Source organism: Oncorhynchus gorbuscha, linkage group LG14, assembly GCF_021184085.1.
Source record: "Oncorhynchus gorbuscha isolate QuinsamMale2020 ecotype Even-year linkage group LG14, OgorEven_v1.0, whole genome shotgun sequence".
NCBI lineage: Eukaryota > Metazoa > Chordata > Actinopteri > Salmoniformes > Salmonidae > Oncorhynchus > Oncorhynchus gorbuscha.
In genome coordinates, this window is record NC_060186.1 from 78,403,292 (window position 1) to 78,427,667 (window position 24,376).

Genomic DNA, 24,376 nt, shown 5'->3' on the forward strand with positions numbered 1-24,376 from the left:
TACTAACTAATCTATTAAGACCTAGACAACCAGGTGAGGGGATTTACTAACTAATATATTAAGACCTAGACAACCAGGTGAGGGGATTTACTAACTAATCTATTAAGACCTAGACAACCAGGTGAGGGGAGTTACTAACTAATATATTAAGACCAGGTAAGACCTAACAACCAGGTGAGGGGAGTTACTAACTAATCTATTAAGACCTAGACAACCAGGTGAGGGGAGTTACTAACTAATATATTAAGACCTAGACAACCAGGTGAGGGGAGTTACTAACTAATCAATAACCTTAATTGATCGATCACGTACAAAGGTGAAGTGAACCTGAAGACACTCGGCCCTCTGTGGAATTGAGTTTGAGACCACCGTTAGATCAACTGGCAGACCCGTAACTACCTAAATGAGGGAAACAAAAGCAGGTGCTTCCACACAGGTGTGGCTCCCTGAATTAATTAAGCAATTAACATCTCATGCTTGGCGTCATGTATAAAAAAAATGCTGTGCGGCCTGTTACCATGGCTATGCCCCCCCCCCCAAGGATGACAATGTCCCAATCCACAGGGTACGAGTGGGCACTGATTGATTCGATGAGCGCGAAAACAATGTAAACCAGATCTCAACCTCAATTGATCACTTTACGTGAGGTTCTGGACCGTCACCTGAGACGGTGCTTCTCCACCACCATCAACATAACACCAAATGATGGAATTTTCTCGTGGAAGAATTGGTGTCACATCCCTCCTGTAGAGTTCCAGACACTAGAATCTATGCCAAGTTGCATTGAAGCTGTTCTGGTGGCCTTAATTAAGGCACTTTGTAGGTATTTCCTTTTATTTGGACAGTTACCTGTAAGTGAGGGGGGGGGGGTGCTGTATGGGTACCGTAGAGAGAACAATTGATATAGTCTATGATAGACCAGACAGTACCGTGTGTTATTTAGAGTTACAGCAACCACTATAAAGAGAATACTGTGTCTTACAGACCTGCCAACAACACGTTTTCGAAACCCTCTCGGCTTAGCTACTACTTCTTAAAGATGAAACTTGGGCAACATTTTATCTCTACCTATTACTACTTACTCTTAAGATGGCTGCCTCTTAGTAGGGTTAAAAGAAAGATGTGCTTTTAAAAGACTGGTTGACCCTTTTCCCGTTTCTGATTGAAGCAGAGCTATGTGGCGACGTACTGCTCTGGCCAGGTTTGGTATCCAACATAGTTGTTTGGAACCGTGCTGCAAATATCTAAGCCAGCACAGTTTGGTTCGGGCCCTATAGTGTGAAAAGCGTATTTAATCTGACTGGTGTTTTATATATATACTGGTGTTTTATATATATATATAACACCAGTCAGATTAAATACACTTTTCACACATATATATATATATATATATTTATATTGAATTCTGCTGCTCCTGAGTTGAAGCTCTGCTAGACTCGAGCCCTAACTCTACGCTGGGTTTGTTGTCCTTGAAGAAAAGAGGATAAAGACAAGAAAATGCAAGTGTATTTTATATTTTGTTTTTATGTTCTTACAGTGTTAACACTAAGACAAGGATGATATGTTTGGAAATGAACATTATGCTTTTATTGTGAAATCAATCGTTTCTTTATTTTTTATTTTTTTTATTTCTAAAAAAACAAAAACAAATGTTTTTTCATTATTCCATTGTTTGTTATCCCCATGTCATGAAGAACAGTTTCCATGTCTGTGATTTCAGATGACAAGATAGTGTATTGTGTGAAAGCATAGCCCCCCTCTATTGCAGGTGAATTGTTATGTACTTTCCTGTAGTAGCACCTCCTGACCTAAAGGGGTGCTGTGGTACAGGTCCTGTATGCTAGAACGTTCTCGCAGTATTCAGGTAAAAACCAAATTACTACTTTATGTGATCGACTGGGGGTTTCGAACCAATTCAGGCCAATGCCAGATAAGTTGGTCCATCTTTAGCCCAGCGGGCCTGACTAAATTGGGGGTCATTGCGGAGAATGATTGTTATTTTGCTCATAATGGGAAGCATCAGGCAACAACAACAAAAAATATGCCACTGCAGCTGCTTCAATGAAAGAAAAATTGTTTTTAAAAAATGGGCCAGTGTGTTAGAAATGCCAGGGCTGATTTATTTTCCCAGTCTGCCCCTGAAGGGCAGGGTAAAGGTTCAGACATAGCTACACTTCCCTCCATGTCTCCTGTCCCCAGTAAATAAAACCTTCAATATAGCTCTTTCAAAATAAGATAGATTGATACAACACCATTCAATCTCCAATAGTTATCTTCTGAATTACTATTTTGCCCATTTCAGAATTTAGTGCCTTTTTTGGACAGTAGACTTCTGTAATTTAAATGTTTTTGTACAGTTTCTTTGATGGATTTTATTTTATACTTGTGTTTATTTTTAGTATGATATATATATATATATATATACATATACACACACACACACATGAGAATAAAGCTATATCAATGTGACAACTTGTGTTTTTTCTGATGCTATTCATTATTAAGTTGAATAAATAATGTTAAATTAAATTCAACTGCACATATGACACACACATACTAAATGCAAACATACATACATTTAATTTCATTTAAGCTCCATGTAATAATCATAGTTCACAGATTTATTTAGATTTAAGAAGGCAAAAAAAATCTGATTCATCTCTTTTTGAAGCATTTTTTTTTTTTTTATATATATAAATATTTACCAAATTCTGGGGGAAAAGTCAGTATAAATCTATGGATTTACCAGGACATGTGGGGTACAGTCACCTTGGTCTATTCTACAATACAAGTTAAAAGCTGCAAAATGTCCATACACTCAGAGATTGTTTTACTCTGAGAACTATAATTCTGTTAAGAGTATAATTTCTCTCGGACTTCCAGTGTCACTGCCAGTAGTAGCTGGTGGTACTTTACATCAGAGTACGGGCTCATATTTACAGCTGGAACAATATATATATATTTTTTTTATGGTATCAAAACATATTTTCTCCATTCTGGACATTATTATGATCTGTCCTCCTCTCACCAGCCTCCACTGTCTAGGATTGGGGATTCGTTTTGATTGGTAAGGGTTCTCCAGGGTGGTGTTGGCCTAGGTCAAAGTAAGGGTTCTCCAAGGTGGTGACCGTGACGGACATTGTGGAGCTTTTGCTACTGGTACTGTTGTCCTTGGCGGTCTCCCCAATTACTCTACTGGTGTTGTAGTAGTAGAGGAACAGAAAGAAACCTAGTGAGAGACGGTGGGAGACTGGTTACTACTCATACCATAGTGCGTGTGTCCATATGTAAAAGATTAATGATATATATTTTTTGATCGGTTTATACATTGTAATATTAGTTGATCTCATATCTGTCTTATTAACCTACCTTGGAACGAGTTGAGGATGGTGAAGATGTAGAAGGAGGGAACCTTCAGGACCCCGTTGGCGAAGAAGGCAAAACTCCAGGTGATTCCCAGCAGACAGCACAGCCCCATCACAGTCACTATGTCCTTGGAGCCTGTCCCCTGCTGCTGGACCTGGTCCAGGGTTAGGATCACAAAGTTACTGACTATAGATATAGAATCTGATGTCATAGAGTCCTTAAACCAAAAATTGAACAATTTGTCAGCTGTTTTAGCTGGGGTTTACTCTGTCTGTTGACATCAAATAGAACTAAACACTGTCTTTCAAGGAGAATTCATAAAAATCCAAATAACTTCACAGATCTTCATTGTAAAGGGTTTAAACACCGTTTCCCATGCTGGTTCAATGAACCATGAACAATTAATGAACATGCACCTGGTCGTGATCCTGGACAACACCCTGTCGTTCTCAACTAACATCAAGGCGGTGGCCCGCTCCTGTAGGTTCATGCTCTACAACATCCGCAGAGTACGACCCTGCCTCACACAGGAAGCGGCGCAGGTCCTAATCCAGGCACTTGTCATCTCCCGTCTGGATTACTGCAACTCGCTGTTGGCTGGGCTCCCTGCCTGTGCCATTAAACCCCTTCAACTCATCCAGAACGCCGCAGCCCGTCTGGTGTTCAACCTTCCCAAGTTCTCTCACGTCACCCTGCTCCTCCGCTCTCTCCACTGGCTTCCAGTTGAAGCTCGCATCCGCTACAAGACCATGGTGCTTGCCTACGGAGCTGTGAGGGGAACGGCACCTCAGTACCTCCAGGCTCTGATCAGGCCCTACACCCAAACAAGGGCACTGCGTTCATCCACCTCTGGCCTGCTCGCCTCCCTACCACTGAGGAAGTACAGTTCCCGCTCAGCCCAGTCAAAACTGTTCGCTGCTCTGGCCCCCCAATGGTGGAACAAACTCCCTCACGACGCCAGGACAGCGGAGTCAATCACCACCTTCCGGAGACACCTGAAACCCCACCTCTTTAAGGAATACCTAGGATAGGATAAGTAATCCTTCTCACCCCCCCTTTAAGATTTAGATGCACTATTGTAAAGTGACTGTTCCACTGGATGTCATAAGGTGAATGCACCAATTTGTAAGTCGCTCTAGATAAGAGCGTCTGCTAAATGACTTAAATGTATGTAAATGTAAATGGTCGTTAAGACACTAACAGCTTACAGACTGTAGGCAATTATGGTCACAGTTCTGAAAACTTAGGACACTAAAGAGGCCTTTCTACTGACTCTGTAAAACACCAAAAGAGATGCCCAGGGTCCCTCTCATCTGCGTGAACATGCCTTAGGCACGCTGCAAGGAGGCATGAGGACTGCAGATGTGGCCAGGGCAATAAATTGCAATGTCCGTACTGTGAGATGCCTAAGACAGCGCTACAGGGAGACAGGACGGACAGCTGATCGTCCTCGCAGTGGCAGACCACGTGTAACAACACCTGAATCGGATCGGTACATGTCAACAACAACTGCCCGAGTTACACCAGCAATGCACAATCCCTCCATCAATGCTCAGACTGTCCGCAGTAGGCTGAGAGAGGCTCGACTGATGACTTGTAGGCCTGTTGTAAGGCATTAAACCCACCGTTGCACAAACCCACCGTCACTGGACCAGACAGGACTGGCAAAAAAAGTGCTCTTCACTGACGAGTCGCAGGGGTGAGGCCTGTACTCTGGAGTGGTATCGATTTGGAGGTGGAGGGTCCGTCATGGTCTGGGGCAGTACATCGCAGCAGGAAATCTCAACGCTGTGTGTTACAGGGAAGACATCCTCCTCCCTCATCTTGACATGAGCCTCCAGCATGACATTGCCACCAGCCATACTGCTCATTCTGTGCGTGACTTCCTGCAAGACAGGAATGTCAGTGTTCTGCTATGGCCAGCGAAGAGCCCAGATCTCAATCCCATTGAGCACCTCTGGGACCTGTTGGATCGGAGGGTGAGGGCTAGGGCCATTCCCCTCAGAAATGTCCAGGAACTTGCAGGTGCCTTGGTGGAAGACTGGGGTAACATCTCACAGCAAGAACTGGCAAATCTGGTGCAGTCCACGAGGAGGAGATGCACTGCAGTACTTAATGCAGCTGGTGGCCACACCAGATACTGACTATTACTTTTGATTTTGACCCCCCCTTTGTTCAGGGACACATTATTCCATCTCTGTTAGTCACGTGTCTGTGGAACTTGTTCAGTTTATGTCTCAGTTGTTGAATCTTGTTATGTTCATACAAATATTTACACATGTTAATTTTGCTGAAAATAAAAGCAGTTGACAGTGAGAGGATGTTTCATTCTTTTTGTTGTTGCTGAGTTTAGAAGTATCGTCTGCTGATGTATTTGTGGTTACTCAGGACAACATTGTATTCACGTGCCACATTTGTTTTTTTAAATGACAAATTATTGTGGACATCGCCGTTGCTAAGATAGCTAAAGATGCTACAGGATGAGCATTGATAATATAACAGCAGGCAGGAAATCAATTAATAAAGTGGCTGTAGATATACTGTGTAAATATATATATATACTTCCACCATAATTTGCAAATAAATTCATTAAAAATCCTAAAATGTGATTTTCTGGATTTTTTCCCCTCATTTTGTCCGTCATAGGCCTGTAATTATGATGAAAATTACAGGCCTCTCATCTTTTTAAGTGGGAGAACTTACACAATTGGTGGCTGACTTAAATACTTTTTCGCCCCACTGTATATATATATTTATATTTTTTTAAATGTTACCTTTATTTAACTAGGCAAGTCAGTTAAGAACATATTCTTATTTTCAATGACGACCTAGGAACAGTGGGTTAACTGCCTGTTCAGGGGCAGAACGACAGATTTGTACCTTGTCAGCTCGGGGGTTTGAACTCACAACCTTCCGGTTACTAGTCCAACGCTCTAACCACTAGGCTACGCTGCCGCCCCATGTTAAAACTTTTCCATGACAGTGAAACAGTTATGCGTTTCCTGATTAGTTCGCTGAAATTCTCTCTGTTTATTTTCCTCTTTTTCACGGTCCTCTACCTAGGTTGGAGACATCCATACAGAAAATGTCTAAACACATGATTTAAGGCACTTTGGGATAAAAGCGTCAGCTAGCTGTCCGACGGTATATTATTAATGGTAAACGTTCTGTGTTGCTAACATATATTTCCCAATCCTTTTTTTGCTCGATCGCCAGTCCCTTAGGTTTAGAATTCTTCAGCCTTTATGCAAAAGGGATGTTAACATGGGATGTTAATGTCTTTACGTTGGTAACTATAACAACCTTGTTCTTGGTGCTCTTAAGGTGAACCAGCCAGCTCAGAACCACGATGAAGGTGGTGAAAGTGAAGAGGAAGACCAGCGCGTAGTAGCCAATGTTCACTATGTAGTGCACGTCAATGTCCAGGATCCAGCACCTAGAGATGGAGGAGAGTTACATCACTATGTAGTTGGTATAGAGATGGAGGAGAGTTACATCACTATGTAGTTGGTATAGAGATGGAGGAGAGTTACATCACTATGTAGTTGGTATAGAGATGGAGGAGAGTTACATCACTATGTAGTTGGTATAGAGATGGAGGAGAGTTACATCACTATGTAGTTGGTATAGAGATGGAGGAGAGTTACATCACTATGTAGTTGGTATAGAGATGGAGGAGAGTTACATCACTATCTAGTTGGTATAGAGTTCTGGTATATTTAGTGTAGTTGGTATAGAGTTAGGGTATATGTAGTGTAGTTGCTATAGAGTTAGGGTATATGTAGTGTAGTTGCTATAGAGTTAGGGTATATGTAGTGTAGTTGCTATAGAGTTAGGGTATATGTAGTGTAGTTGCTATAGAGTTAGGGTATATGTAGTGTAGTTGCTATAGAGTTAGGGTATATGTAGTGTAGTTGCTATAGAGTTAGAGTTATGTAGTGTAGTTGCTATATAGTTAGGGTATATGTAGTGTAGTTGCTATATAGTTAGGGTATATGTAGTGTAGTTGTTATATAGTTAGGGTATATGTAGTGTAGTTGCTATAGAGTTAGGGTATATGTAGTGTAGTTGCTATAGAGTTAGGGTATATGTAGTGTAGTTGTTATATAGTTAGGGTATATGTAGTGTAGTTGCTATATAGTTAGGGTATATGTAGTGTAGTTGCTATATAGTTAGGGTATATGTAGTGTAGTTGCTATAGAGTTAGGGTATATGTAGTGTAGTTGCTATAGAGTTAGGGTATATGTACTGTAGTTGCTATAGAGTTAGGGTATATGTAGTGTAGTTGTTATAGATTTAGGGTATATGTAGTGTAGTGTCTATAGAGTTAAGGTATATGTAGTGTAGTTGCTATAGTGTTAAGGTATATGTAGTGTAGTTGCTATAGATTTAGGGTATATGTAGTGTAGTGTCTATAGAGTTAAGGTATATGTAGTGTAGTTGCTATAGAGTTAAGGTATATGTAGTGTAGTTGCTATAGAGTTAAGGTATATGTAGTGTGGCTGATGTTTATTATGTCTAGGATCCAGGACCTTCACAGTGCAATAATGAGCACAGGGTAAAGCCTGGATTGAGTCTGAGACTCTACAAGTTATTTTCCTCTGAAAAGACAAATGTTAATCAAGTATTACGTAAGTGAGACCCACATGTACACCTCCTTCCCTCCGTCAGTGTAGATGATCTGTTTTCCGTATTTACCCAGACTGATGAGGATGATCACTACCGTGCCGGGCAGCACTGAGGCAGAGGACATGGATCAAACAAAACAAAGGTAAGTAGGTTATTCAATTCTTTAACCATTTGTCAACAAAAAATACCGACTCTCAATTGACTCAGTTGGACTCTCAGGCACAGGTTCAAGGCTTCAAATCCATCCAGAGCACCCCCCCCCTCCCTCCCTCCCTCCCCCCAAAGTCACGACACTATCCCTACATCATAATACCTAACATCCCGAAACCGGCCCTACCTAGAGTAGAACCCTAACTTTATCTCGTTCAAAACCTACAGTAGCTATCGCAACCAGAGTATCGGTATCACTCACCCCACCCGGCGATACACACTTTCATGATGTAGCGCGGTATGGGGAGGGAGCCTGACTTGTAGAGCTGCTGACAGAGGTGAAAGGCCTCCACGGCGAACCAGGTGAAGGTGGCCAGCATAGAGTAATGCATGGCCGCAGCCATCACCTGGCAGCCCAGTGGGCTCTGCAGACTGGCCACCCACCCGTTGGTCAGGAAGGTGATGTTGAGCATGAACATGGACAGAAACAGCTGGATCAGGATCTGGGTGGTGTTGCTTGACTTCGCCTTCCTGGAAGGTCACATACAGGTTAGAGGTCAAAGTTCAAGGGGTTAGTAGGTCAAGGGACACCCACTAGGTGGCCTGAGTCGTAATTGACTATTTCATAAAACATTGTATGAAAACAAAAATAACCTTTTTTGGTCTTAATTTAAGGTTATGTTCAAAGTTAGCAGTGTGGTTAAGTTTTCAGGTCAATGGAGGCCATTGCTACGTGTGGAGATGAGCTGGCCATGGGCTTTGTTTAATATCCACACTCTCTCAGACCTCCTCCTCCAATCCACTTTGATAAATAATTGAGGAAACAAGGACAGAGGAAAGCAAGGATTTGACAGCTAGTATGTTTTCAGATACAGCTTTGTTGACCAGTACCGTAATGACAGTGGGCAGAGCTACCTACCTTAGCAGGAAGTAGTGACCAGTGCCATAATGGCAGTGGGCGGAGCTACCTACTTTATCAGGAAGTAGTGACCAGTGCCATAATGGCAGTGGGCGGAGATACCTACTTTATCAGGAAGTAGTGACCAGTGCCATAATGGAAGTGGGCGGAGCTACCTACTTTATCAGGAAGCAGTGACCAGTGCCATAATGACAGTGGGCGGAGCTACCTACTTTATCAGGAAGCAGTGACCAGTGCCATAATGACAGTGGGCGGAGCTACCTACTTTATCAGGAAGTAGTGACCAGTGCCATAATGACAGTGGGCGGAGCTACCTACTTTATCAGGAAGTGCATGAAGAGAACCACGCCCAGGAAGAACATGGACACGCCACACCCCACATAGGTGATGTAGGTGAGAGAGTTCACATCACCGTCTGAGAGAGTCTGGTTCGGAGGAGACTGAAAAAAAAGCACAGGTTAGTGATGAACAGATTCATGTATTAGAAATCTTTATTGTTTTACTATTTCAAATAGATCTGCTTAGAATTTAAATGAAATAAGCAACAATCTGGAGCATATGCAACATTATTAAATCAAATCCAATCCAGTTATTTATCACATGTAGAATAACAGTGAAATGCTGATTTAGGGCCCTTCCAACAATACAGACTAACAGTGAAATGCTGATTTAGGGCCCTTCCAACAATACAGACTAACAGTGAAATGCTGATTTAGGGCCCTTCCAACAATACAGACTAACAGTGAAATGCTGATTTAGGGCCCTTCCAACAATACAGACTAACAGTGAAATGCTGATTTAGGGCCCTTCCAACAATACAGACTAACAGTCAAATGCTGATTTAGGGCCCTTCCAACAATACAGACTAACAGTGAAATGCTGATTTAGGGCCCTTCCAACAATACAGACTAACAGTGAAATGCTGATATAGGGCCCTTCAAACAATACAGACTAACAGTGAAATGCTGATTTACGACCCTTCAAACAATACAGACTAACAGTGAAATGCTGATTTAGGGCCTTTCCAAAAATACAGTAAATGGTAAAAGAACCGGGTTGGAAAATTCTGGTAACTTTCCCAAAATTCCAAGGTTTTCCAGAAATCCCAGTTTTAAGATAAGGAGGGAATTACCAACCGGGATTTGTAGAAAACCTGGGAATTTTGGGAATGTTACCTGAATTTTGCCACCCTAAAAGAGAACGAGGGAACCTTACCATTAGCACAGCAAAGAAAGTCAGGTGTGTACACCTGCAGGTTATGTTGTCCCCTATCACAATGGTCAAACAGCCATAGTCTGTCCAGTTGGGTTGACTCCCTATGAAGGGGAAAAGGGTGAGAATTGGATACCACACACTAAGTACCTGAACAATGCCTGAGTTCCGGTACACCTCCCGAACAGTGGCGTCGTCCTGTAATCCATTTATTCAACAAATGCAGTAAGTGTGATTTCCTGGTCTGTTTTAAGCATACTAAGATGCGCCCTTGCATAGTGCTTACTACAGTCTACTAGCTACTCACTATGCTTACTTAATGGAAGTATGCCATTCCAAACCTTACCTTTTATAGTATGCAAATCAGTTAGGAAAGGTAATGGCAGCTAAATACCTTCACCGTTCCATGACTGGCACGATGGAATGGCTTCCCCCTAGTGGAAAACAAAGTGGTGGATTATGGGTTGAGCTGATGTACTCGTTGAGTATTTATAAGACGTGTTTCACACTAAATGCAGCAAATTTGGGGGGGGTTTAGCCCAACTCGGATTCAACCCAGGTTCCTGTGTGAAGTCTTTGTCAAATATTGCCTGTGTATTCTGTTTATTGTGGCAGTGCCCATTTCACCAGGTTCAAATTCCTGCTACATATAAATGTACTTGGTGATTCTGTCAAGACTGTCAGTCCAACTACCACACCAAGAGGTATGAACTAAACATTTCGATCAGTCTGTGTGTCATGTTCCTCAGCCTACAGTACATCTATGGGACATTTCTCAAAGCTACTTTTCCTTCTTAGGGGCCAATGTATACATTTACATCCCACATACTTGTACCTTATTAACATGCATTAGTAAAGCGCATCATCATTTACCTTATGGACGTTTAGAAAATTAAGATTTATCTTGTCGGTTAAATTGTCAATGAAACAGCCCATCTCGATCGCTACCACTTCGTTATACAGAACTGTGCTGTTGTATACATCCTGGAAGAAAGAGAGCGCATGATAACCATGACAACCATGACAACCATGACAACCATAGCAACGGCTAGGATTTCGAAATTCCAATAACCTTCCCAAAAAATGCTCTGCTTTTCCAAGAAATACCAGTTGGAAAACTCCAGGAAAGTGGACGGAGTATGTAGGGGATCCGGAATCCAGGATTTCTGGGAAAATTGGGACCAGAATTCTGAGACCCTAGTGGTACCATACCAACTGTCGTTCGATTTTTTAAAATTCAGTGAAAGGACCATTGGTCTTAGACATACCTTGGACATGTTGGGGAATCGGAAAACACCGGCAAATGCACTGCCGTTGCTTAAGTTGTAGGCCTTTTCAAATGCTTCCTTTGTGACTGATACAGACCTAGAGAAGCCACCCAGAGACTCCCGATTTTCGACAATCTGAACAACAACAAACGGGAACAAAGTCAGACACACAGAAGATTGTACAAATCTGCTAACATGACCAAAAATGTCTAGTTTTTCCATAAATCAATAGCTTGGACGATTCCAGATTTCCAACCGGGTTTTCTGGAAGACCAACTCATTGGGGGAAAGTTTCAATATTTTTGCAACCCTTCGACACATGTTAGTTTATCTGGACCACAAGAGGTTGTTGAGCGGAGAACGGCTCATAAAACAATGACTGGGAAGGAGCAAATGGAATGGCATCAAACACATGGAAATCATGGATTTGATGGATTTGATACCATACCCCTGATTCTGCTCCAGCTATCCCCAATTAAGGTGCCACCAAACTCCTGTGGACCTCACTATGTTTGGGCTTAATACTATGTAATACTGATACTACAGCCATACCTAGCTACAACCATACTCAGCTACAGCCATACCCAGCTATAACCATACCCAGCTACAACCATACCCAGCTACAACCATACAACTACAGCCATACCCAGCTATAACCATACCCAGCTACAACCATACCCAGCTACAACCATACCCAGCTACAACCATACCCAGCTACAACCATACCCAGCTACAACCATACCCAGCTACAACCATACCCAGCTACAACCATACCCAGCTACAACCATACCCAGCTACAACCATACCCAGCTACAACCATACCCAGCTACAACCATACCCAGCTACAACCATACAACTACAGCCATACCCAGCTACAACCATACCCAGCTACAACCATACCCAGCTACAACCATACCCAGCTACAGCCATACCCAGCTACAACCATACCCAGCTACAACCATACCCAGCTACAACCATACCCAGCTACAACCATACAACTACAGCCATACCCAGCTACAACCATACCCAGCTACAACCATACAACTACAGCCATACCCAGCTATAACCATACCCAGCTACAACCATACCCAACTACAGCCATACACCTACAACCATACAACTACAACCATACAACTACAACCATACACCTACAACCATACACCTACAACCATACCCAGCTACAGCCATACACCTACAGCCATACCCAGCTACAACCATACACCTTCAACCATACACCTACAACCATACACCTACAACCATACCCAGCTACAACCATACCCAGCTACAACCATACCCAGCTACAACCATACCCAGCTACAAGCATACACCTACAACCATACATCTACAACCATACACCTACAAGCATACACCTACAACCATACATCTACAACCATACACCTACAACCATACACCTACAACCATACCCAGCTACAGCCATACAGCTACAACCATACACCTACAGCCATACACCTACAGCCATACACCTACAGCCATACACCTACAGCCATACCCAGCTACAACCATACACCTACAACCATACCCACCTACAACCATACACCTACAGCCATACCCAGCTACAACCATACACCTACAAGCATACACCTACAACCATACACCTACAACCATACCCAGCTACAGCCATACAACTACAACCATACCCAGCTACAACCATACACCTACAGCCATACCCAGCTACAACCATACACCTACAACCATACACCTACAACCATACACCTACAACCATACACCTACAACCATACCCAGCTACAACCATACACCTACAACCATACCCAGCTACAACCATACACCTACAACCATACACCTACAACCATACACCTACAAACATACACCTACAAACATACACCTACAACCATACACCTACAAACATACACCTACAACCATACACCTACAACCATACACCTACAACCATACCCAGCTACAACCATACACCTACAACCATACACCTACAACCATACACCTACAACCATACACCTACAACCATACACCTACAACCATACACCTACAACCATACCCCTACAACCATACCCTAGTTGACCACACCTGTCAGACCTCAAATGTCTCAGATATGAAAGTCTGACCTCTGCCCAACTTTTAAAACGTGACTAATACCTAATGTTTCAAAACAAACGTGCCAATGGGACATTAAAGCATTTTATATATTTTTTTGTCCATCCATTCATACGTAAATACAGGAAATCCACCCACCTTAATGCCGGAGTTGGAAGAGTATCCAAAGGAGACTTCCTCGATGTCGGTCTCCTCTTTGGGCTTCACTACGACCCCAGTGACCGAGCCCATGGACACAGAAGCTGAGGACTCATTCATCATATTGACCAGAGAGGCGATATCTTTCATGGCCTTCCTGTGTGTGGAGAGGAGTACAGCGTCCATATTAGGACAGTCACACATCTATAGAATATAGCAGGGATATTCAAATTTGGTCCTTGAAGCCAGTTCCACTGCTGATTTTTCCTTCTCCCCATCTGAATCAGAGAATGTTTTAGACCTGGGACACCAGGTGGGTGCAATTACTTATCAGGTAGAACAGAAAACCAGCAGGCTCCAGACCACCGGGCTGGGATTTGAAGATCCCTTTAAAACAGTCTACATATTAGAACAGTTCACACATCCACCGTCTTCAACAATATCCGTGAGGAGGAACTTTAGTTTATCAAGAGACTTAGTGACACTGCGATACACGCACTTCATGCAATTCAATCTGGAGGTGATTGAAGCGTCAGTTATTTACAATGTTTCTTTGTGTTAGTTCACAGGGCAGCTGTTCTCGCGAGGGGGATTTTTTTCTTCTTCTCCCTAATAAATACATTTCCAAGCCTGTAAGTGCTTGTTTGGATACTGTTAGATGTTCTCTAAAAAATTACACTTATAGGGGTGGATTCCCGACAAAGCGATGAAACCTAATCTTGGACCTAGAAACCACTTTCAATAGATAATCTCCATTGAACATGTTTGATAGTGCTGGACTAGGTGTCATCTTTGTCCAGAAAACTGGCCCTATGAATGACATAATAATAATAATAATAATAATAATAATAATAATAGTAATAATAATAGTAAAAAAAAAAATAGTAGTAATAGTAATAGTAATAATAGTAATAATAATAATAGTAATAATAGTAATAATAATAGTAATAATAATAGTAATAGTAATAATAGTAATAATAATAATAATAATAGTAATAATAATAGTAATAATAATAGTAATAATAATAATAATAATAATAATAGTAATAATAATAATAGTAATAATAATAATAGTAATAATAATAATAGTAATAATAATAATAGTAATAATAATAATAAGTAATAATAGTAATAATAATAGTAATAATAATAGTAATAATAATAGTAATAAATAATAATAATAATAATAATAATAATAATAATAATAGTAATAATAATAGTAATAATAGTAATAATAATAGTAATAATAATAATAATAGTAATAATAATAATAGTAATAATAGTAATAATAATAATAGTAATAATAGTAATAATAATAATAGTAATAATAATAATAATAATAGTAATAATAATAATAATAATAATAGTAATAATAATAGTAATAATAATAATAATAGTAATAATAATAATAATAATAGTAATAATAATAGTAATAATAATAATAATAATAATAATAATAATAGTAATAATAATAATAATAAGAAGAAGAATATACTAATAGTAATAATAATAATAAATACATAAAAAAAATAGTAATAATAATAGTAATAATAATAATAGTAATAGTAATAATAATAATATAATAATAGTAATAATAATAGTAATAGTAATAATAATAGTAATAATAATAATAATAATAAATATGATTGAGTAATTCTTACGAAGCCTTTTCACCATCGATGTGAACTCCACTTCCAGTGTCAAAGATCGCTGGAGGAGGCAACTGTCCCACAGGGTCTTTAAATGGTTTATTACAGTTGACACACAAGCTCCCTGGTGCTGTTACATTGATGAGGAACTGATCTTGGTTTTTGGAGTCTAAGAAGATATGTAAAAAAAAAACATAGCATTTCTCTTTAATATATATTTTTGAATGGTTCATTACAGTTGACACGTAATTGCCCCCCCCCCCCCCCCCCACTCACACACACACACACCCTCTAGGTTTGGATTTGGCTTCAGACCAATCAAATCACTTCTTTTGCAAAAGGTCATTTTAAGAAAACCGGGTCTGTTTGTGGTCTGCTTGTCTTCATGTCCTGCAGTATCTATCTTGTTAAATTGTCCCTGTCCTAAACCATGGATGGAGATGGAGATGGGGATTTGGACTTGTGTGGTTTTGACATAATTCTCTTTACAGGCCAATGATTATGACAGAGATTCTGATCTAACCATAGATTAATATATTATGCCACTAGCCTGGGATGATTGCAAGTTCAATATGTAGCCTAGTAGACTCATGTTAATGAACTAGCTAGCTAACTTAGCTGGTTCATTGTTCCTTCCCCACGCAAGGAAGTCAGGCTAGTAAGCATTTTAGCAAGATGGACAACAAAAACTAAAAGTGTACTGTATGACAGAGCCATAGACCATTTTGCCAACATGAAAGAGAGGATGGTATTGGAGTAGGGTGAGTCAACACGTTTTGATTCAGGAGCACACACAGACAGCCACATGATATTTAGCCACATTGATTAGACTAAATCGCTTTTTGGTATCTTTAAGTTTGTTTTCAGTGTATTAACTCTTAATTGTATAGTCTCCATATTTGGGCACCCTATTTGATTTGTTTTATTCAATTCAGTCTGCAATGAGAATGGTAGCCCCTACCGGCAAAATCAGGGTGTCTGCAGAAAGCTAAGTATCTTGGCAATCGATCGGTGCTTTAAAATCATTTGGTGTGACTTACTACCCTTTATGGGCATACGAATTGATAAGGACAGGCCGAGCCGATGACCTCATTTAAAGATGGCTAAAATAAACATGGCATACGTTGATACACACCGAAAGCTGGGACTCCATATCAAATCAAATCAAATCAAATTTATTTATATAGCCCTTCGTACATCAGCTGATATCTCAAAGTGCTGTACAGAAACCCAGCCTAAAACCCCAAACAGCAAACAATGCAGGTGTAAAAGCACCATACACCATGATGATATCTTATTTGTCTGCCTGTGACCTACCGTTATTGATCACCGAGAGTCAAAATGGTTTATTTTGCACCACGTTTTCACCGAATAGCTTCCAAATGGTCTGTGTTTGAGCTTTAATTACATCACTGAATCGTTAGGTCGGTAGGAACAAATCTAGCCTATTGATGATGTATGACTTGATGGCAATGTCGAATGTTCAGTCAGTGACTATATCTTTATGCATCGAAAATATGATGTTGCCTGCTTATTGCGTTGTAGTCATCACATCTATATCCCCTGCATGTCCCCGACACCACCACAATATCGGAGAGAGGTTGGTGTTGCAGACATTTTTTTATTTTTATAGTGAACAATAACTTTTTTAGGCACATCCAAGTGTGCAAAAACAGTGCAATTAAAACATTAAGACACTTTGGAGAGGTTGAAAGGACGCTTGAATGTACCCTGGATACCCCCATAACGTTTGAATGAAGTTTGATATGGTAGAAATTGTGCTTATATACAGAACACATAGCATTTAGGGATTGTGTATATGTAATAGGACTGGAATTATCTGCTACTTTGGGGGGAGGTTTAGGGACAGTTGGAATCGTCCCGTGACCACACCTGCCACCACTTACTAAAACATCTGCCCATTTCTAGTTGTTAGGTCTATCAATCCCATTTCTAGTTGTTAGGTCTATCAATCCCATTTCTAGTTGTTAGGTCTATCAATCCCATTTCTAGTTGTTAGGTCTATCAGTTCCATTTCTAGTTGTTAGGTCTATCAGTTCCATTTCTAGTTGTTAGGTCTATCCATCCCATTTCTAGTTGTTAGGTCTATCAGTCCCATTTCTAGTTGTTAGGTCTATCAGTCCCATTTCTAGTTGTTAGGTCTATCAATCCCATTTCTAGTTGTTAGGTCTATCAATCCCATTTCTAGTTGTTAGGTCTATCAATCCCATTTCTGGTTGTTAGGTCTATCAATCCCATTTCTAGTTGTTAGGTCTATCAATCCCATTTCTAGTTGTTAGGTCTATCAATCCCATTTCTAGTTATTAGGTCTATCAATTCCATTTCTAGTTATTAGGTCTATCAATTCCATTTCTAGTTGTTAGGTCTATCAATCCCATTTTTCTGATATTGTTCACAATGTTGTGGAAGCCGTCTGATGTGATTCCAGCTCTAGTCATCAATAATTCACGTATAGCTTGTCAATAAAATATAATTTTTGTAAATAAAAAAAAACGGTTATTTAGTGTGTGCTTGATCTTGTGTTTTCTGAACTATGTCAAATCAAATCAAATTTATTTATATAGCCCTTCGTACATCAGCTGATATCTGATATCTCAAAGTGCTGTACAGAAACCCAGCCTAAAACCCCAAACAGCAAGCAATGCAGGTGTAGGAGCACGGTGGCTAGGAAAAACTTCCTAGAAAGGCCAAAACCTATAAAAGAAACCTAGAGAGGAACCAGGCTCTGTGGGGTGGCCAGTCCTCTTCTGGCTGTGCCGGGTGGAGATTATAACAGAACATGGCCACTAACTCCTATCTAACTTCTGGTCATCATCTCCCAGGTGTTTTCTTTCCAAATACATCCAAGTTTGTACATGTCAGAATCATGTATTTACACATGAATAGCAGTTTCCTTCCTTTTATACTAAGCAGGGTAGCCTAGTGGTTAGAGCGTTGGACTAGTAACCGGAAGGTTGCAAGTTCTAATCCCCGAGCTGACAAGGTACAAATCTGTCGTTCTGCCCCTGAACAGGCAGTTAACCCACTGTTCCTAGGCCGACATTGAAAATAAGAATTTGTTCTTAACTGACTTGCCTGGTTAAATAAAGGTAAAAATAATAATAACCTTGTTGTGAGTTGATGACATTGAAATGGTGCTGGAATAGCAGAGGTCCTGTTGTATTTGTTCTAAATCAGTAGTTGTTTAGTGAACTGTCAGAAACATTTACTGGCTTGAACATGCTGCAGATGATAACTGTTGTATGTAACATTTACCTTGTGGACGTCACCGGTCAGATGTGGCTGGCCAGGTTTTTCTATTTGATTTATCTGTTATTTTACCAGGTAAAGTCGACTGAGAACACATTCTCATTTACAGCAACGACCTGGGGAATAGTTACAGGGGAGAAGAGGGGGGATGAATGAGCCAATTGTAAACTGGGGATTATTAGGTGACCGTAAATTTAGCAGGACACCGGGGTTAACACCCCTACGATAGTTTGAGTTAACACCCCTACTCTTACAAATAAGTGCTATGGGGCCAGATTGGGAATTTAGCCAGGATACCGGGGTTAACACCCCTACTCTTACAAATAAGTGCTATGGGATCTTTAATGACCTCAGAGAGTCAGGACACCGGGGTTAACACCCCTACGATAAGTGCTATGGGATCTTTAATGACCTCAGAGAGTCAGGACACCGGGGTTAACACCCCTACGATAAGTGCTATGGGATCTTTAATGACCTCAGAGAGTCAGGACACCTGTTTAACATCCCATCTGAAAGACGGCACCCTACACAGGGCAGTGTCCCCAATCACTGCCCTGGGGCATTAGGATATATTTTTTTAGACCAGAGGAAAGAGTGCCTCCTACTGGCCCTCCAACACCACTTCCAGCAGCATCTGGTCTCCCATCCAGGGACCGACCAGGACCAACCCTGCTTAGCTTCAGAAGCAAGCCAGCAGTGGGATGCAGGGTGGTGTGCTGCTGGCTTAGTAATGAAACAATTGTATGTGTAGTTGAATTTATTCCACCACTGTGTGACTGTCTTTATTGTTGTCACAGGCCTTATTGGATATCACAATGGCGTATGAACGAATGGGTTATAGAGTAAACAATGCAATTACCACAGCATAGGCTCTAATATGGCTTGGCTTGGCTTCCTCACTGATTTTACCAATGGATCGCTACTGGTCACCCCGCTCCTCCACACACTCCACTGGCTTCCAGTCAAGGCTTGCCTCCATTACAAGTGAGACAAATGTTTGTTTTTTTTTCGGTGCATATGGAACATTTCTGTGATAATTTCTTTCAGCTCATGAAACATGGGACCGACACTTTACATGTTACGTTTGTATCTTTTGTTCAGTGTATATTTTTGTTATCTTTATTTTAGCTGGGAGTCTCATTGAGACTAAGGGAGCCCTGCATCTCATAATTACTCAACAATTACATAATCACGGCAGGTTAGGACATACAGCAGGTTCTTACTTTTGCAGACCTCTTCATTATATGCGGATGTCCTGCAATGTTCATAGGTGCTGAAACAGGAGACACTGCAGGTGGCTGTGGATGGAAAATAAGGGTTTCAAATGCAAGCCGCGTTATAGCATGGTGCGCTAACAGATTTTTAAAGGTAATTTACTGTTGAACCAACACGTGCGTTGGTTTACAGTGAACGCGTTCTCCGCGAACTTCAGGGATCAAGCCTTTTTTTATTTTTAATTGCCGGTTGTATCGTGAACTATAACACGGCTTGGATTGAAAGGCATTCCGCTCTCTTTCTATATGCACACATGGACATGCTGAACATAGACAGGAAGATCTCAATGGAAAATCAAATAAAAACGTACTTGTCTTAGACTCGTTGGAAGGCCATTTCTTAGTGTAAGCTGTAACAAAATGCACTTGTTATTATTTTGATAAGAAGAATAAGAATAAGGTGATGTTCCCTGTGTTACAAAACATTTGCATCATGAATAGGGAAAGACCTTCAACCTGTAATGTTTGCCCTGAGTAAGTCCATTGTCATGCTGCAATTCCGTCCAACCATCACACACACAAACAATCCATTTGTTTGTTTGTTCGCGTACTTCTTTGACGTGTACAGGAGATGAGAATTATTTACTTCCCGCACACATAAGTCCATATTCTTGCAGTCTTCTAACAACCCAAGTAAACAAAAAGTGAAAAAGTAATTTTAGACACATGAGATGTAAATATGTTGGTATGTAATAAGCAGTATGCAAAACTGTTGTACATGGCACGTGGAGTCATACTCACCCTGAAAGCTAATACCAGGAGTGTTGATTGAAACACTGCACGTCATTTGAAATATGTCTGTGGTGGTTTTAGCTGCATTTCCTATTGGTGAAGAAGGGAGGTGATAGTTTGGTCAAAGCTAGTCTATGGTTAATACTAGGCTTGGGACACAACATCGGACATCTATGGATTGGCTGGACACCCGAAGTTGAGCATCGTCTAATCGGTTAATTCTGAACAGGGTAATAGAAATTGGCTATGCAACAAATAAATCTGGAACGAACAGGCTTGCCCGCCACTGCAGCTCGACCAAACGGAAGTTTTTCCATATTTCACATATGGTTTTCAGTGTCATTGTAAATCATTCCTGGCTCCTGTCAATCTAAATATATCTCATGAATCGCAAGCTGTGATGAAACTCACCACAACATTGTTTCAGGGTACCTGTGAAGCCAGCGTCAACTATCAAAATATTTTTATCCTTATTCAGACGATTCATGTCACATGATGTTTTTGGTTCTCCTGCGCCTGTAAATAAGAAAACATAAGACACAGAAACACAAATACACACAGAATAATAATTCCAAAAGGGTTTCCCATGGGATGACATTGTGGAGAACTCTATCTCAAATCAATTCTATGGGCTTTATTGGCATGGGAAACATGTTTACAAAGCAATCTCTTTCTCTCCCTCCCTCTCCTGTCTCCACCTCTGAATGTTTGTCTATGAAAAGCCAACTGACATTTACTCCTGAGGTGCTGACCTGTTTCACCCCCGACAACCACTGTGATTATTTATTATCTGATCCTGTTGGTCATCTATGAACATCTTAAAGAACAATCTGTCCTTAATGGCCATGTACTCTTATAATCTCCACCCGGCACAGCCAGAAGAGGACTGGCCACCCCTCAGAGCCTGGTTCCTCTCTACCCAGCACAGCCAGAAGAGGACTGGCCACCCCTCAGAGCCTGGTTCCTCTCTACCCAGCACAGCCAGAAGAGGACTGGCCACCCCTCAGAGCCTGGTTCCTCTCTACCCAACACAGCCAGAAGAGGACTGGCCACCCCTCAGAGCCTGGTTCCTCTCTACCCAGCACAGCCAGAAGAGGACTGGCCACCCCACAGAGCCTGGTTCCTCTCTACCCAGCACAGCCAGAAGAGGACTGGCCACCCCTCAGAGCCTGGTTCCTCTCTACCCAGCACAGCCAGAAGAGGACTGGCCACCCCACAGAGCCTGGTTCCTCTCTACCCAGCACAGCCAGAAGAGGACTGGCCACCCCACAGAGCCTGGTTCCTCTCTACCCAGCACAGCCAGAAGAGGACTGGCCACCCCACAAAGCCTGGTTCCTCTCTACCCAGCACAGCCAGAAGAGGACTGGCCACCCCACAGAGCCTGGTTCCTCTCTACCCAGCACAGCCAGAAGAGGACTGGCCAGCCTGGTTCCTCTCTACCCAGCACAGCCCTGGTTCCTGGTTCCTCTACCCAGCACAGCCAGAAGAGGACTGGCCACCCCACAGAGCCTGGTTCCTCTCTACCCAGCACAGCCAGAAGAGGACTGGCCACCCCACAGAGCCTGGTTCCTCTCTACCCAGCACAGCCAGAAGAGGACTGGCCACCCCACAGAGCCTGGTTCCTCTCTACCCAGCACAGCCAGAAGAGGACTGGCCACCCCACAGAGCCTGGTTCCTCTCTACCCAGCACAGCCAGAAGAGGACTGGCCACCCCTCAGAGCCTGGTTCCTCTCTACCCAGCACAGCCAGAAGAGGACTGGCCACCCCTCAGAGCCTGGTTCCTCTCTACCCAGCACAGCCAGAAGAGGACTGGCCACCCCACAGAGCCTGGTTCCTCTCTACCCAGCACAGCCAGAAGAGGACTGGCCACCCCTCAGAGCCTGGTTCCTCTCTACCCAGCACAGCCAGAAGAGGACTGGCCACCCCTCAGAGCCTGGTTCCTCTCTACCCAGCACAGCCAAAAGAGGACTGGCCACCCCTCAGAGCCTGGTTCCTCTCTACCCAGCACAGCCAGAAGAGGACTGGCCACCCCACAGAGCCTGGTTCCCCACAGAGCCTGGTTCCTCTACCCAGCACAGCCAGAAGAGGACTGGCCACCCCTCAGAGCCTGGTTCCTCTCTACCCAGCACAGCCAGAAGAGGACTGGCCACCCCACAGAGCCTGGTTCCTCTCTACCCAGCACAGCCAGAAGAGGACTGGCCACCCCACAGAGCCTGGTTCCTCTCTACCCAGCACAGCCAGAAAAGGACTGGCCACCCCTCAGAGCCTGGTTCCTCTCTAGGTTTCCCCCTAGGTTCCTGCCTTTCCAGGGAGTTTTTCCTAGCCACTGTGCTTCTACATCTGCATTGTTTGCTCTTTGGGGGTGTTAGACTGGATTTCTGTAAAGCACTTGGTGACAACTGCTGAAGTAAAAAGGGCTTCCTAAAATACATTTGATTGATTGATTTTGGGTCCCAGCCAGGTACAACTCTTGGGTTCCTGGAAAAAAATTGAAAACCACTTTATAAGGTTCTAGATAAAACCTTTATTTATTGTGTCAAACCCATTGTATTAATTACAATGTTGGATTGCTTTGCCATTGAAAGGAAGGCCAAGCGATATCTTTGATATTGTAATACAGTAATCAGGTTTGGGGTCAATTCGAATTGAATTTAGTCAACAACAAAAAATGAAATCAAAATTGAATTCATTAACAACTAAAGAGCAGCTATTTATTTCAAAATTTGTTCCAGTTTTAAAATGTTTAAATTCAAATCACTTCTTGGATTGAGTGACTTTAATTTGAACTGACCCCAACCCCGATAGTGTATTACTAGACACCTACAGTACATTTATGGTGAGTAAGCGAAGTTAGTTTCCTTAGTTCGTTTGCTAAGTTAAGTCTTCTACTCACATGTAGGATTCCAGAGAAGAATGAGCAGGGAACCCAAAGCCACCCAACAACTCTTCAACTCCATGGTGTTTGTGTCCGGCTACAACAACAAAAAACCTTGGATGTGGTAACACTCAGGTGTTCAGATGCAAAAATCTCATTCGTAGTTCAGTACAACATTTAAAAGTGAGCAGTTATTATACATTAGCATCAATCTCGTGCACATTGACTGGACGTTACTGTGGGCCGTTGTCTAGACGTTCCCATCAAAACCTTTCAGTGATTTTCAGAGTTCTGAACTTTTTACCCTCAATTGTAATTTACTAAAAATGATTACATTTGGTAATGGACACTAAATATTACCATGTTTGCATTTTTTTGTGGCATAATAATTCACCCCCCCCCTCCCCACAAAATATAGCATGTTACAAACAATGCTGCCCCATGATGCCACGTTATGCTGAATTCAGATATACAGTCAGATGTAGATAACAGATAGACTAATCAAAGTAATAGGAGCCTCACCCGTTTCTTGGTGTTAACACCTACAGCCACGGTCACGGAAAACAGCGGCACGCGTTCTGCTGAACCGTCAAAGAATGAAAACTATGTTCTCTGACTAATCCTCAACGATGATGCCCACGTGAAAATGTACATCTAAACGTAGCCGTGAGTTTGCATGCCAAGCCGGAGGGTCACATTTCCCTTGCAAAACTCTGTGGACAGTGGTCAGTGCATAAACCAACAGGCACTTCTTTGTTTTGTCGGTCATTATGCAAAGGATACACACAAAAAAACATGGAGAAGAC

The 24,376-nt window shown here is 41.8% G+C and overlaps 1 protein-coding gene and 1 long non-coding RNA gene across 3 annotated transcripts; one reads left to right on the forward strand and one right to left on the reverse strand.

Annotated features, from left to right (window-relative positions):
- Window positions 1–2,472, forward strand: LOC123995445. The gene is made up of 2 exons (XR_006831836.1): window positions 1–77; window positions 219–2,472. It is a non-coding gene; the product is annotated as an uncharacterized LOC123995445 (long non-coding RNA).
- adgrg11 (adhesion G protein-coupled receptor G11) lies at window positions 1,581–24,352 on the reverse strand. Of its 2 annotated transcripts, none has more exons than XM_046299053.1 (19): window positions 24,093–24,352; window positions 23,589–23,684; window positions 21,107–21,211; window positions 20,705–20,785; window positions 20,420–20,584; window positions 20,275–20,313; window positions 19,913–19,987; window positions 15,432–15,588; window positions 13,771–13,927; window positions 11,545–11,679; window positions 11,150–11,260; window positions 10,671–10,710; window positions 10,280–10,380; window positions 9,383–9,504; window positions 8,408–8,676; window positions 8,013–8,103; window positions 6,670–6,802; window positions 3,370–3,520; window positions 1,581–3,229 (listed from the first exon to the last, which is right to left on the reverse strand). In XM_046299053.1, the coding sequence occupies exons 2-19, from the start codon at window positions 23,650–23,652 to the stop codon at window positions 3,042–3,044; spliced, it is 2,184 nt and encodes a 727-aa protein (XP_046155009.1). In that variant the 5' UTR covers window positions 23,653–23,684; window positions 24,093–24,352; the 3' UTR covers window positions 1,581–3,041. The 2 variants fall into 2 exon arrangements, with proteins under 2 accessions (XP_046155009.1, XP_046155008.1); XM_046299052.1 differs by having other exon boundaries at window positions 23,589–23,667; window positions 24,093–24,351.
- Between the last annotated feature and the right edge of the window lie 24 nt (window positions 24,353–24,376).